Here is a 16,264-nt window from a genome sequence, read left to right on the forward strand (position 1 = left end):
TCATTTAGCCTATTAAACGGATTTTCTATTGCTTTAAGTAACAAGCAGAATTATAGCAAATGTATCCCCTTTTCATCAGCAGTGGTGGTAAGCACATCATAATTTCCAGCTAATTACAGCAGCTTGATTTGGATGTTCCACGCTGTGTATTTTGGTTCCTTCAGCTGGGGCGCTGGGTGTAATGCTGAGGCTGCAAGAGTTGAAACATGTCCCAGAGAAGGCACAAGCCATTTCTGATGCAAATGGGAGGTTGAGGGGAAGTTGACTTTCCTTCTCCCAAAGCAGAAAACCACTCAAAACAAAGAGGGAACACCATGCCACCATCCTCAAGGAGGAGGGCAAGGGCCAGTTGGATATCACTGCTGAGGGCTGGAGGAGCCTGGACACCCACCACAATCGACCAGACCCAAGTGGGTGAGAGACAGCAAGAAGCACTGCCCTGCCCCTCACCCATCCAGCAGGCAAGCACGGGAGAACAGTAATGGGGTCTTTACCAAACGATGGCCAGGGGTCTGAAGTACTCGCAGGAGCCGCTGGCCCGCCCCAGGGGTTGGTCTGGTTAGTGGAGGCTGACGGGCCCCAGGGCTCCGCTTTCTGGGCCGCGGGGCCCGAGCTGGGGAGAGCATCCATTAAATCCAACAACGTAGTCTGCTGTGGGAGAGAGCCGTGCTTTTAAGACAAAGAGAAGGGGACAGGTTTTACTATGCTACAGTTACAGCAAATACCCATGAACTAGCTGTAAATATCACCCACCTGTGCCTCTTCCTCCAGTGAAGCCCTCTAGGAGGGGCTGAGAAGAACTTGGAAACTGAGCCGTCCCATCACCCTCCCCGTCCAGCCAGCTCTCCAGTCACAACAAGCTGTTTACTGTTTGCTAAACCCCCTCACCAGACTTCAGAGACCTCAGGGCTCCACAGACTTTTCCAGGCTAACACTGGCTTCTGCCCAGGCTGTGGACCTCCTCCAGAACGCCATCCCTCCCACCTGCCAGCCACCATCCAGGGCCAGCCTGAGGGCCCTCCTCCTGGGGCGTCTGCATGCTCCCCACTCTCAAGACCACTCCATGTGTCATCAGGGATCATCAACATCAACCAGTCAGGCTCCACCGGCCTCAGTAGCACTGTAACAGAGGAGGCCAATGGAGCCCCGGGGCCTGTGGTGTAAGGAGGGGTCTGGGTCTTGACTGGATGATGATGAGCTTGTCAAGAGCCCAGCCATGTCCTGGTCATCTCTACATCAAAGCAGGAAGCCTGGCACAGGGCTGACAAGGCAACCAGCACTACTGGGGGCACACCCTGCTGCAGGAAAGCGTTCCGCAGCCCCTGGCATGTAGCTCACTTGACAGCTGCCGTAGCCACAGCGGCAGGAGGCAGGCGCTATCATCACCTCCATTTTACAAACGAGCAGACTGAGGCACTGGGACATTAAGTGTCTCCTGGTTAGTTCAGGTGTGTTTTCAGTCGCTTGCTCACTTGGCTCTCGCTCACTACAGGCATGAAGGTTATTTGCTGAGGTTGGAGAACTCACTGTGCATCACGCCATCCAGGCAAGTTGGTGGGGGGATACTGAGGCAACAACTACAGGACAGGGTGAAACATCTACCCTCCCAGCAAGCTCTTACCTCTTTCTTTTTTGGAATTTTAACTGTGTCCCTTCGGCTTTCTTCCAGGGCCATCTGTAATCTGAGGTCATCACCCCGCCTGAGGCGTTCTTCCTGTAGAGGGACAATGCAAACTGGTAATTGTAATAACATCACTGTACAGAACAAAGCCACACTGGCCAGAAACAGGAAATGCACATTGTATGATGCAGTATTTCAAAGGAAGATTTCAAAACTACTTGTAAAACACAATTACTTTCAAATCCCAAATGTGTGTGTACCCAGAAGGCCCCTCCCTCATGGCGACTCCTGTGACTTCGACCCCTGTGGGGTCACACCAGGGAGACTATGGCTCAGGTACCACCAAACTGGGGAAAGGGAATGCTTAATCTAAAATATTTTTTTCTCAAAATGAAACTGGCTTTATAAATTCTTTCTACTTATAGAAGCAATGTGTGTCCTTATAAAACACAAATCTGACAACCCAAAAAGGAATTAGAAAGAAGATAAAAATCACGTATCATTCCACCTCCACTGTGTATGCTTCCGGAAAATGGCTGCATATTTCTATGATTCCTAACAGAAATGATTCACTATCTTTATTTAAGGCAAAGTCACCATATGCAAAAGACAGGGTTGTCCTAAGCTTTTATATAATATAATAATTAAATATAAATAATATATTCCTTGTATTTTTTCTTTTCTTGTTTTTAAGAGACAGGGTCTCATGGTATTACCCAGGCTGCTACACAGTAGCTATTCACAGGGACAATGCCACTACTGATCAGCACGGGAGTTTGAACTTGCTCCCTTATATTTTATTATAAATATTAACTAAAATGGGCTCAAACCGTCCGTCTGTCCCTATGTTTCTCAGTGGATGCTACCACGCACCTTCTTCCTGGGCTGCTGGCCATGAAGCCACATGCATCCACCTGGGCAGTTACTGGTGGCCTGTTTCCCACTGCAGGGACAGAGAGGCCACAACTGAGATTGCCCACTGTCACTGAGCTTTAGAATGTTGCCAGTTATAGACACACAAACAATGCCGGGATGAACTTGTCAGTACACAAATCTAACTATCCCTAGTATTCCTCTCTGAACACCAACTTCTAATAGAGGAGAGGAATCCCTGTGCTGCCCCGGTCCCATCTACCTTTTTTAACCAAAGGTCATTGGAGACAGCCCTGATAACTGCAGCCAAAGGCTTGACAATTTGTAAGGCCACTCTAATTGCTCCTTTCCCTTCTCGCTGTTGTAAAGTAATGCATGCTTACTAAAGAAAAATGGGGGCCAGGCGCAGTGGCCCAAGACTGTACTCTCAGCACTTTGGGAGGCCGAGGTGGGCAGATCACTTGAGGTCAGAAGTTCGAGACCAGCCCGACCAACATGGTGAAACCCTGTCTCTACTAAAAATACAAAAATTAGCCGGGCATGGTGGCACGCGCCTGAAATCCCAGCTACTCGGGACACTGAGGCACGAGAATCACTTGAACCCAGGACGCGGAGGTCTCAGTGAGCCAAGATTGCACCACTGCACTCCAGCCTGGGTGACAGAGCGAGACTCTGATTCAAAAAAAAAAACAAAAACAAAAAGAAAGAAGGAGAGAGAGAGAAAGAAAAGAAAAGAGAAAAGAAAAGAAAAATGGGAACTGAAAAAAATTAAAACTATACATACTTCCATCATCAAAACACAAGCACTCTCATTTCGGGAGCATGTTTTCCCCAGCCTTTGTTTTTTTGCAAATCTCTTGCTACAGGTCAAAGTGCTTGGCGGGGGCTGGGCTGGCTCCTGCCCCTCAGGCCTGCATCCCTGCGCCCACCCTGCATGTCACCCTTCAAAGAGCCTGTGCAGGCTCAGCTCACTCAGGGAAAGCCCAGACACGTGTCTGCACAAGTGTTTCTGGGAAGCATTTTTAACTGGTTTCTTTCCTTGGCAATGACTTCCTAGAAAATCTTTCCTAAATGTAACTTTGCATGGGATCCCTCCCTGACTGGGAGGGACACTGGGTGACAAGAATACACACTTACGGCAGCATGAAATGCCATCTCAGCAAGCATATCTGAAATGTTTTGAAGACAGGGCTGTGTCTGCCATCATCTTCCCAGTGAGCCACACTCCACCCTGAGCATGGGCAGTCAATGCAGTGCAGACCTGCCTGGGGCACTGACCTGCTCAGCCACTTCTCTGCTCATGGCAAGTGCCAGCTGCAGCTGAAGCTCCTCTTCTCCACTAGTCTGGGGCCGGGCTTGCTCCAGCTCGGAGGACACTCGCGGGGAGGTGGCTGTTGGGGAAGACCAAGTCATCATATGCAAAAGACAAGGCTGATACAGCTCCTGCACAGCAGTTTCCCGGGCAGACCACATTCCATTCCCATCTCAAACCCGCAAGGTCCAGCAGTAGCCCAACAATGCAGGCAGAGGAAAGGAAAGGCTTACAAATATTTGAATGTTAAAATCAAGTGACAGTCAAACGTAGCTTTCCCAACTACAGAAGTCCCCTGGTACTGACCAAGAGAAGATGCCTTTGGGTATGCAAGCCCCAGCCATCAGGCCTCACAAGGATCAGAACCTCAGTCTTCACGGCAGATCTGCAGTGCTCCAAAAAAGGAGCTAACTCAGAGACCCAAAGTATAGCTCTTGAACAGATGAACCAAAAAGCATCCTTCAAACAGGTGGAGGGCATCTGGAGACCAAAGACTCCACTCCAGGCACACCAACATTCAAGAGTTGACTTTTGAGGCCAGGCGCGGTGGCTCACGCCTATAATCCTCATACTTTGGGAGGCCGAGGCGGGCGGATCACAAGGTCTAGAGATGGAGACCATCCTGGCCAACATGGTGAAATGCCATCTCTACTAAAAACACAAAAATTAGCTGGGCATGGTGGCGTGTGCCTATAATTCCAGCTAGCAGGAGAATCGCTTAGAGACCCGGGATATGGAGGTTGCAGTGAGCCAAGATCTCGCCACTGCACTCCAGCCTAGTGACAGAGCGAGACTCCGTCTCAAAAAAAAAAAAAAAAAAAAGAGTTGACCTTTGTCTCTCGTAGTGTTACTATGAGATCATGGAAAATGAAGCCCGCCCATTTCTGCAGTGACCCCAAACATTCTCGTTCTGTAAGCAGCTTTGTACACTGATTAGAAAGAAATGCAGATAAAAATGCACACATGCAGACACTTTTGCTGTGCACTTAGCTAGTTTAAATACTTCTAAGCAGCTCCTGGAAAGACAGCTTTTATTGAATGAATGAGATGTGAACTCCTAGCTGATGTAACAAACCCCACTGGAGTCTTAACATTCACAACATAAACCATGGTGCTGGGTGCTGGGGCTTACACAGCCATCAGGATGTTTCACGATCAGGGAATCTAAATGCCTCTAGAAATTATTGTAGTTTTAGAAGTATGTGCCCACCTCTGCCCCCGTTTCAGGAAGGGTCCATAGCTTCTCTAAAACTCTCAGAGCAAGACCTGCCCTCTGAGAGATTTGGAGCTACTGCTTTAGATGGTTCCTTGCCCTGTCTTCCTCCTGGGTCTCCGTGCAGGCTGTTCCCTCAGCGCACCCACCTCCTCTTTCGTATTCAGAGCTCGGCTTCCCTGACCTGGTCCTTCCCCTCCATCCTGATGCTGTGTCAGACTCTGCACCTCTGCACCTCTCCCTTGTAGCACTCACCCCTGGCTGACAAACACCTGTTGGGTGGAGGCTTACATGCATGCACAGACAGGTGCATGCACAGGTCGACAGATGGACAACTACAGAATTCAATTTCATGGTTAACGGGTCATTTTAAAATGTTCTAATTGTGCCGGGCATGGCGGCTTATGCCTGTAATCCTAGCACTTTGGGAGGCTGAGGCAGGCGGATCACCTGAGGCCAGGAGTTCTAGACAAGCCTGGCCAAAATGGTAAAACCCGGTCTCTACTAAAAACACAAAAATTAGCTGGGTGTGGTGGCGGGCGCCAGTAATCCCAACTACTTGGGAGGCTGAGGCAGGAGAATTGCTTGAACACAGAAGGCAGAGGTTGCAGTGAGCCAAGATCAAGCTACTGCCCTCCAGCCTGGGCAAAAGAGCAAGATTGCATCTCAAAAAATAAATAAATGTTCTAACTGTGTATTAGTTTACTTCCTTCTTTCATTACATCTATTTTAGGAAACCTAACTAGCAGGATTCATCCACCTAGGTGTTGCTTCTGCCTTACTTTCCAATCTAAATTTGCTTCTTAGGGTTTTCCTCTTTGAGAGAAACTAAAAGGTTGGGAATAATTCCTGACAAAGGAGGCTTTCAGATAGCTGGGCCATGGCTATGGTGAATAAAACAGGGGAAGAGGCCTAAATGCAATTCAGGCCACAGACAGGACCCACAGAAGAACCAGGGGAGGTAGAAAGAGGCTGCTTCTGGGCAGAGGGCTGAGGTGGGGCCGGGCAGGAGACTGGGAACTTCTCTACCATGTGAGGTTGCCAAGCAGAGGCATCACCCTGTCATGAAATTCTTAAAAACACACAAAACATATAGCAATAAATTTACTTTGGAACAGGCCGGGCACAGTGGCTCACGCCTGTAATCCCAGCACTTCGGGATGCCGAGGCAGGCAGATCACGAGGTCAGGAGATCGAGACCATTCTAGCTACGAGGTCAGGAGATTGAGACCATCCTAGCTAACATGATGAAACCTCATCTCTACTAAAAATACAAAATAAATTAGACGGGCATGGTGGTGGGCACCCATAATCCCAGCTACTCGGGAGGCTGAAGTAGGAAAATGGCATGAACCCAAGAGGCAGAGCTTGCAGTGAGCTGAGATCGCGCCACTGCACTCCAGCCTGGGTGACAGAGCGAGACTCCATCTCCAAAAAAAAAAAAGAAAGTTGCAGCTATAAAAACATAAATGTATTTTTCTAAATAAAATCAAGTCAAATCCCATCCTAGTGTTATCACTCAATTATATTTCCCAAAGTATCTCTTCAGAAATAAAGCTAGAGGGTAAAGAAAAGTCCTCAATCCACCTTAACAACTTGACTTCTTAATAATACACCAAAACAAAAAGTATATTTTTTTGTTCGTTTTGTTCCTAAACTTCACCTACGCCAATCAGAACTCTCAAGTTTGGGCTTTCCTATGTTCAAAAAGATGTCACCATCCACATGGAAGAGAATAAAGGAAGCCAGACAGTTCCTGGGGACTCTTCTCAAGTGAACAGGGCACTCACATCCAAATCATTAACCACTCCAGCCACCTGTTCCCAGCCTCTTTCCTGATAAGGAATCTCTGAGGCTTGGTTCACAAAACCCTTGCTATAAAGCAAATATTGCACTTACGACATCTTTCATTTACTACCAAATGGAAACCACAAATGAATCAAAGTAGAAGGCTCATATCCCACCCCACCCCAAAAAAAAGTGCTCTGGAAAACAAGCCCCATCCTGGCAGGGAAGCTGGTACTGGGTTGCACAGCTACAGTGCCTGATACAGCCAGGTTGGAGGGGGAGAGTGGGCACGGGGCTCTGAACTGGACCTGCTGGAGAAGTGAGGCCTCCTTTGTCCTCTGAGCTTTCTAGCACATCTGTAAGGCCAGAATAGCTTCAAATGCAAATGTACATGTTTACGTCTACCATAACTGACACTGTTAGAATAACGCACAGCTGGCACATACTGGCTCACCACATCATAGCTCATCACATCAATGTGGAAATTAAAGACAATGGGTATTCCCCTGAATGTTGTGGTTTTCATAAACGGATGTACAGCTTTCAGTTCTGCAGATGGCAGAATTCTTGGCCACCAACCACTGAACATCAGCTGAGCTACACACAACGGGACTGAGCTTCGAGGGAGGATTCCAGCAGAGATATTCTTGCCTTGGTGACAGCAACTCAGCTCCACAAAGGGCCTCTTGTGCCCATGCACATGACAGTGAACACAGACGTCGTTGTGAGACAGGCCTGAATGGGCCCTTCTGACCACCTGAGCCTGGCCTTGGCTCTGCTCTGAGGATCTGAAGGTTCAGAGCTCACAGGGACCAAGGGAAAAAGCAAGTGCTGGAGGATGTGCCACTCTCTCATTGTTGCAGGTTGCTTTCCCAAACACTCACTGGAAGGAAGAACGGGAATTGTTAGTTTAAGCTCATCACTAAAGTTGCATCAAATGCACGGACCTTCTCCCAGGAAGGCGGCCTTTTGCATTATGAACCCCACTGGAAGAGCTCCAAGTCTTCACTTGCTGTGGCCAAGAACTATAACCACAGGTAGGCCTTATTTCTATCCTTTCCAGTCTGTCACACCAGCTGAGAAAAAGCCTAAGGGGGAGAGGCTGAGTAGGAAGGCTAGAAAAGCCCAACATTTCCCTCAAAATACAATCTAAAAAGAAGACCAAGAAAACTCTCCCAACTCAGGCAGACAAGGGTCTCTCCCACTCGAGTCTACTCTGTCTGCTCCAGGGACTGCCCGGCAGAGCCTGGGTGCCTGTACTCTGTGCTGGCGGAGAGACACCCTTTCCCAAATGCGCTCCTAAAACAAAGGGTGAAAGATTTTCTAATAAAGATGCTTCAGTGGGCCACTTTCAGGTAACTGTGAAAGAAGGCAATCGAGTTGGTAGAAAAACAGGAAATTGATTCTTATCAGCTACATTTTGCAATTTTCCTAGAAAGTACAGAAGCAGCATCTGCCAGTCACATAGTGCTGATTAAAAAGCCTCCTCCAATCTGCATGGATAGGTCAAAGAGAAAGAAAGTGGCAAGTACAAAAAACACAAATGTAGGCTAGGCATGGTGGCTCATGCTTGTAATGATGTCACAGCACTTTGGGAGACCGAAGGGGGTGGATCACTTGAGGCCAGGAGTTCGAGATCAGCCTGGCCAACGAGGGCAAAACCCTGTCTCTACTAAACATACAAAATTTAGCCGGGTGTGGTGGCACGTGCCTGTAGTCCCAGCTACCCAGGAGGCTGAGGCATGAAAATCACTTGAACTAAGCAGGTGGAGGTTGCAGCAAGCCAAGATCATACCACTGCACTCCAGCCTGGGCAACAGAGCAAGACTGTCTCAAAAAAAAAAAAAAACAAAAAAAAACCAAAGTATATTTTTACATTTTACAGCACATGGGACAGGATTCTACCATCAAATGGCTCTGTGCAGTGGGCAGCATGACTGCACAGGTACGTGAGCATCACAGACCCTGTGGGGAAGGCAGGGTGAGGTCCTGGTTTTCCTATGTCCCTGGGCCTGGTGTGGTAATGCTGGGTACACAGGCATGTCTGACAACTCAGAAAAAATGAAAGGTTGCCAGGCCTTGGGGGCGTGAGAAGACCCCATGTGGGCCTAAGCACTGCTACCACCTCTCACACCCTGTGCATGTCAGCCAAGGGAAGACCAGACAGTGGAAAGAGCACTGGACGGACAAATCTTGTCCCCACCGCTGACAAGCAGTGGGAGTCCATGTGATAGCCTGACCTCTTTGAGCTTCTGCTCCCACATCAGTGAAATGAAGACAGTGGGGCCTGTGGGAGGAGGTAAACAACTGACCTACCAAGGGGTCAGGAGTGCTGGGATGCAGTTGGCTCTTCCCTGTGGATTCCAGCCCTGTTCTGAGCTGGTGCTCTTTCCTCCATCCATGGGGACCAGACCACCTGAGGGCTAAGCTCCTTCAGACACCCCACCCTCCACGTCACACACAGAAAGCGTGGCCCTTCCCAGGCCTCTGAGGAACAGGACTGGGGCTGCTTTCTGCTGGGCTGACCTACTTCGAGGGAGGGGCTAGGGAGCCAGCGCTGAGCACAGGGTCAGCGTCCACTGTCCAGTGGCCAGTTCTCTAGTTCAGCTAAGTTCCTTCCTCGTTACTGAACAGCAGCGAAACGCTTCCTCAATGTGGTGACATCATCCTGTGGTTCCAGGGGCCACTTCCTGAATCAGCAATGACCTTGGCTACTGAGGACGTTCCTGCCACTTCTCAACACAGGAGAGCCTCCAAGGCCCTTACTTTACCTCCTCGCAGGGAGATGCTGGGAAGGCTGCTTTTAGTCTAACGAGGCAAATTATAGAAAAGTTAAGTTCAGATTACACCAGGTTATTTATTTATTTTTTGAGACGGAGTCTCACTCTGTCACCTAGACTGGAGTGCAATGGAGTGGTCTCGGCTCACTTCAACCTCCACCTCCCGAGTTCAAGTGATTCTCCTGCCTCAGCCTCCTGAGTAGCTGGGACTACAGGCACGCACCACCACATCCAGCTAATTTTTGTATTTTTAGGAGAGACGGGATTTCACTATGTTGGCCAGGCTGGTCTTGAACTCCTAACCTCGTGATCTGCCTGCCTTGGCCTCCCAAACTGCTGGGATTACAGGCGTGAGCCACCCCACCCGGCCTACACCAGGTAATATTTAACAGGAACATATATATATATGTGATGCAAAAAACAAAAAGGTGTATAATGAAAAATGCAATGAAGCATGACCACAGCCAGATCACTGTCCAGCCACAAGGTGGATGTGACTTTACAACACAGGGACAAACCACAAAGTTATTTCGTGCTGTGGCCAACGCTGGCACTATCGGTGGTGGGAAGGCTGCCTGTCAGGTGACGTCATACCCCCATCCATGACAGTCCCAGCAAAACGCTGATGTGCACAGAATCCAGACTCTAGCCGTGATTCTGGTTCTCGGGAAGCTCAGGGTGAGGGCCAGGCTGAGCATGGTGAGAGGCAGCAGACAGATCCAGGCCAGGGACAGACATCCCGAAGGAAGGCTGGCCCGGAGAAATGGAGAACGTGCTGCCATGACACAGACTGCAGGGACAGGACGGCCAGACTCAGCCTGGGGTCCTGGGGTGGACTCACATTAGGCTGATCAGCAGCAAGACACTTTCAGACAACTGGAAAAATGTGACCATGACCTCAGCGTGAGATGATGCCGCTAATTTCCCATTTTGTGAGGTGTGTGACTGTGTGTGTGTGACAGTGGCTGTGTGACTCTCCAGGAAGAGATGTGTACTGAAGCATTTAGGGGAGTAATGTGAGGATACCCACAACTTATTCTTAAATATTTCAGCATAAAAGGAAGTGAGAGCTACTCCTCTCATCCTGCCCCACTGCTCTCCCCAGAGGAAACAGCTGTTCACATTTTCTTGTGCTTCCACCCAGGAAAACTACTGAACGCACAGTGTGTGTGTGGATGCCTGTAGTGCGCTTCCGTCTCTGACACTTGCCCATAGGGAACTCTTCCTCCCTGCCCTATGTGCTTCTCCCACCTGGGCCTGACCCCAGGCCGAGTGTCATCAGCCTGAGAGGGCAGCCCATTGTGGCAGACGAGAGCACGGGCCCTCAAGTCCATGCCTGGGCTCAGATCTGGGCTCTGCCACTTCTTAATGCATGACCTTGGCCTAGGTCAGCTGTCCCCAACCTTTCTGGCACCAGACACTGATTTAGTGGAAGACAATTTTTCCAAGGCCAGGGGTGGGGTGGGGGATGGTTTCAGGATGATTCAAGCACATTACATTTATTGTGCACTTTATTTCTATTATTATTACATTGTAATATAGAATGAAATAATTCTACAACTCACCATAATATAGAATCAGTGGGAGCCCTGAGCTTGTTTCCCTGCAACTACACAGTTCCATCTGGGGGTGATGGGAAACACTGACCATCAGGCATTAGATTCTCATAAGGAGCATACAACGTAGATCCCTCACATGTGCAGTTCACAATAGGGTTTGCGCTCCTATGAGAATCTAATGCCACTGCTGATTTGACAGGAGGTGGAGCTCAGACAGTAATGCAAGTGATGGGGAGCGGCTATAAATACAGATGAAGCTTTGGGTCTGTGGCCCGGAGGTTGGGGACCCCTGGCCTAGGTGATTACCTTCTCAGTGCCTGTTTTCTCATCTGCAGAATGGGGACGGGAAACCGTCTCCCAGGGTTGTTGTGGGGAACGAACAAGAAGCTATGTGAAAATCACCCACCGCCTGTGCAACACTGGCTCTCGAGGAACCCTCCATCCATAAGGGGGTGCTGCCCCACTTACAGTCCAGGCTGAGGCCTAGGGGTGCAGTGACTGTCCCAAGGCCACCCAGCTGGGGCAGGTGGAGTCTGACCCTGAAGGTCTGGCTCTTCATTACCAACCCTTCCCACTGATGAGGACACCGGGGCCCAGAGAGGGTAAATGGCTGCGGCTCACAGCCGCCCAGGGGCAGGATGAGAACTAAAAGCCAAGACTCAGGACCTATGCCCCACGCTTGCTCCTAGCACCCTAAAGGGGCTTTGCCCCCTCAGTCAGTTACATGCGCACACCCACACCAAGCAGGGCCTCCTCTAGGCCTGAGGAAAGTCCCTGTTCCCATGAGCTTGTGTTCTAGTAAGGAGAGACCATAAACAAATCTAAAAAGGAGGGACAGGGCAGGGCAGGGTGGGGAAGAGGAGAGCTTGCTCAGCTATGCTCTGACAGGAGGCAATGGCACAGAGCCCTGGAAGGGCCGGCAAAAGGGCAGGGGCACTTCTGTTCTGAGAGCAGGGGACAGGCTCTGAGGCTAGTGTCAGCAGAGGCACCCAAGGGCACATGACCAAAGAGTGGTGGGGGTTCAGAAGCCCTCAGAGGTGCTTTGGAGAGTCTTAAGTGGGGCAGTGATGCCACCTGACTGGTCTAGGGAACTTGGGCCAGAAAAGTAGCTATGAAGGGGATGAGAAGTAGCCAGAGTCTGGACACATTTAATTGGGATCCTATGTATGATACCTGGTTCCTGAATCAGCTGGTGTGTCGTGCTGCCACATGGTGTGGACTCAGCACTTACAGTGCCTTCTTCTGACCAGGGGTTATGGGCAGAACTGGGTCCCCCGTAAAGTAGGATGAAGAACATGACCTTATTTGTAAACATGGTAGCTGCAGATGTAATTAGTGAAGATATAATTAGTGAAGACGAGGTCATACTGGAGCAAGATGGGCCCTAGAGTCAATAGAACTAGTGTCCTTAGAAGAGATAGAAACACAGACACACCAGGGGAGACTGCCATGGAACCATGGAGGCAGAGACTGGGGTGACACAGCAGCTAGCCAAGTAACACTGGGCCCTGCTCGCTTCCCATCCTCCCCCGGCACCTACCACGCAGGCTCCTTCCTGCCTCGAGCCTTTGCTTGCCCGCTGCTCCCTCACACTGTGTATGCTGCTCGTGGTCCTCGAATGGGAAGGAGAACCGCATCCTCATCCCTAAGTATCAGCTCTAAGGCCACCTTCTCACTGTGCCTCCCCTGGCTGTGTTATCAGGCCAGTCTCTCATCAGACTGGGAGCTCCACAGGGCAGGGGGTCCATCCGTTTTGTTACTTAACACCTTGATACCTGGAGCTGGCCTTGGCGCACAGGGAGCACTTGGTGGATGTGGAGGCCAAAGCAGCTCCATCTTGGAGGCTAATTCACCATGCTGGCTTCTGATTAATCCCAGTTCCAGGAAGGCCTCCAAGATTGACAGTTTGCCGGGTGCCGGTGGCTCATGCCTGTAATCCCAGCACTTTGGGAGGCCAAGGCGGATGGATCACCTGAGGTCAGGAGTTCGAGACTAGCCTGACCAACATGGAGAAACCCCGTCTCTACTAAAAATACAAAATTAGCCAGGCGTGGTGGCAGGCGCCTGTAATCCCAGCTACTTGGGAGGCTGAGGCAGGAGAATCGCCTGAACTCGGGAGGCGGAGGCTGCAGTGAGCCGAGATTGCACCACTGCACTCCAGCTTGGGCAACAAGAGCGAATCTCTGTCTCAAAAAAAAAAAAAAAAAAAAAAAAAGATTTACAGTTTATTGTTTTTACATAAGAGCACATACTTACCTTAAATCCTATCTTTAGGTCAAACTACCTTAATGTTATCATACTTCAAATATCCTACACATTCTTTCTGAACCACTCCTTCCCTATGGCATATAAGCCCTGGCTCTGGGGGCTAATGGCGTGGGATCTGACACCTTGTCTCACCACTTCCTGAGAGAAACATGGCTTCTGCTCCTAAGTCCCTGTTTCTAAGAAACAGGCTCCTTCCTTGGCCCCTCAGCTTCTCCGGACATTGGGGGTAGATTTGCATAGACCTGCCCACCACAGAACCGTGAGGCAGCTAGGTGGCACCTAGGCTGCAGCCCTGATCACCTGTAGCTGCATGTTCTAATCCGTTCAACTGCTTCCAGCCGGCCATCTGCCCAAGTGGGCGGAAAGCAGGGGCCACGTCAGCTTTACTTCTGGCACAAAGTAGGTGCTCAAACACCCATCAGATAATGGTCAAGTTTAGTTTCTGGTGAAAACAAATAATGGCTGTAACTTCTCCACTACCCCTCTGCAACACTGGTACCGCTGCCTCAGTTTACAGAGAAGGGAGCTGAAATACCAGGTGAAAAAAGGGACAGCCCCAACAATGACCGCGTTATGGCCCCAATGCAGGGCTGGTGAAAGAGGCGGGAGGGTAAAGCAGAGACAAAAGGCAGTCCATTCATTTGTCTGCATGAGTCAAATCCCATCCTCAGTCAGAAAAAAAGCAAGTTGTGCCATTCTCTTCGGGCTGTTATTAAACTCTCTCCTACAGTAAGAGCACCAGCTTGTTGGGTGGGAAAGGAAGGACTTAGCCAAAACACTAAGCAGCTTTTTCTCACTGTCATTTACCTCAGGAGTCCCTGAGCTTCCTGCTGCTTCTGTCCATAGTGAAAGTAACAAAGCTACAGCCTGTCATTCTCTAGGTAGAGTGCTGGGGCAGCGGTCTCATCATGGCTGGGGACCAGCAGTAAGGAAAAGAGGACTTGCAGCCTCACCCTGAGCCACCCCCAGCTCTCCAGGCATAAGCCAGGGTGGGAGGAGGGGTTCTGAAGCCCAGGCAGTGCCAGCTGAGGTGAGCGGGCACTTCAACAAAGATAATCATTTATCTCTTTTTTAATTCAATCATAAACTTCAAAGAAGTTAAATGCCTGCAACAATTTCTTAGAGTAATACTTATAAACAGGAAACTCATTTTTAAAATTAGTATTCTGATAGTAATTTTCATCTATTCAATTGGAAATAATCGATTACAAAATTATAGCACCTGCTGTGGGCTCAGGGGCTCCCAATTGAGCACTCTCCTTCACTGCTGGGGGGAAAGCATTTGTTTGGAAACAGTCTGTTTGGAAAACATTTGTCATGCTTCAAGAAACAGAATGTTCATATACTTTTCCCACTAATCTCACTTCTGGGAATTCCACATTGAAGAAATAATCCAAAGAATCCTTAAAAAAAGAAAAAAACAAGCTTTCTGTTCAAAGAAGTTTACCACAGCATTATTTACACTGGTGAAAATCTGAAACAAGTCTGATCATAAGAATTAACAGTGACAGGGCCACTTCTGGAGCATTTCTTGTGTGCAAGCTGGTATGTGAAGTGCATACATTATTAGCATATGTAATGTACACAATAACCCGGGAGAGAAGCACTATGGTTACGTCCATTTTACAAGTTACAACTTCTCCAAGTTAAATTAAGTAAGCTGCCAAAGGTTTAACCTTTAAAACTAAGTGTTGCTGGGCTGGGTAGCGGGTGTCTGTAGTCCCAAGCTACTCAAGAGCCTGAGATGGGAAGATCCCTTGTGCCCAGGAGTTTGAAGACACAGTGAGGTAGAATCACAACACTGCTCCAGCCAGCCTGAGTGATATAGCGAGACCCCAACTCTAAAGAAAACATAAATAGGCCGGGCGCCGTGGCTCACGCCTGTAATTCCAACACTTTGGGAAGCTGACCTTGAGGTGGGCAGGATCACATGAGGTCAGGAGTTTGAGACCAGCCTAGCCAAAATGGCGAAACCCAGTCTCTACTAAAAATACAAAAAATTAATTGGGCATGGTGGCACACACCTATAATCCCAACTACTCAGCAGGCTGAGGCAGGAGAATCACTTGAACCTGGGGAGCAGAGGTTGCAGTGAGCAGAAATCGTGCCATTGCACTCCAGCCTGGACGACAGAGCAAGACTGTGTCTCAAAAAAATAAATAAAAATAAATTAAAAATACATAAATGAGGCTGGGCGTGGTGGCTCACGCCTGTAATCCCAGCACTTTGGGAGGCCGAGGAGGGCAGATCACGAGGTCAGGAGTTCAAGACCAGTCTGGCCAATATGGTGAAACCCCATCTCTACTAAAAATACAAAAATTAGCTGGGCATGGTGGCGTGCACCTGTACTCCCAGCTACTCGGGAGGCTGAGGCAGAAAAATCGCTTGAACCCAGGAGGCAGGGCTGCAGTGAGCCGAGATCGTGCCACTGGGTGACAGAGTGAGATTCTGTCTCAAAACAAAACAAAACAAAACAAAATACATAAATGAATAGATAAATAAATATAACTAAGTATCTAGCAACATGGAAAATGCATAGAGTTAGATTTTTTCAAAAAAATCAAACTGCATAATTGTCCTATTTCTCATGGGCACCCTCTGTGGCCAAGTGCACCAAGGTCACTGCTCCTGCCCTCCTGGTTTAGGCCCCCCAGTGGCTTGCCCTTGGCCTCATGCTCCCTCGCAAACTGGGATGATGACAAGTGAAGGGCTACAGCAGCTCCATAGTTAACAGCCACTCTGCACTGCCTGCCTGAACAACACCACCTTCCCCCGCACCCAGCACCACACGGTGTCGGTATGTCTGCCTCTCTTAAATGGGGCCCACCAAAAACAAGGTCTCAGCTACCA

The 16,264-nt window shown here is 49.2% G+C and overlaps 1 protein-coding gene across 9 annotated transcripts in view; it reads right to left on the reverse strand.

The window, feature by feature from the left end:
- Positions 1 to 16,264, reverse strand: part of EPN2 (epsin 2) — a 99,736-nt gene that overhangs the window by 22,904 nt on the left and 60,568 nt on the right. For 7 of the 9 annotated variants that reach the window (XM_063706602.1, XM_063706601.1, XM_004042125.5 and 4 more), the window contains 3 exons: positions 3,773 to 3,885; positions 1,622 to 1,714; positions 495 to 669 (listed from right to left, as the gene is read on the reverse strand). In XM_063706602.1, coding sequence (XP_063562672.1) covers positions 495 to 669; positions 1,622 to 1,714; positions 3,773 to 3,885 — 381 coding nt within the window. The remainder of the gene's footprint in view (positions 1 to 494; positions 670 to 1,621; positions 1,715 to 3,772; positions 3,886 to 16,264) is intronic. The other 2 variants (XM_019027145.4, XM_019027144.4) reach the window with 1 other exon arrangement.

The sequence above is a fragment of the Gorilla gorilla genome, chromosome 4 (genome assembly GCF_029281585.2).
Source record: "Gorilla gorilla gorilla isolate KB3781 chromosome 4, NHGRI_mGorGor1-v2.1_pri, whole genome shotgun sequence".
NCBI lineage: Eukaryota > Metazoa > Chordata > Mammalia > Primates > Hominidae > Gorilla > Gorilla gorilla.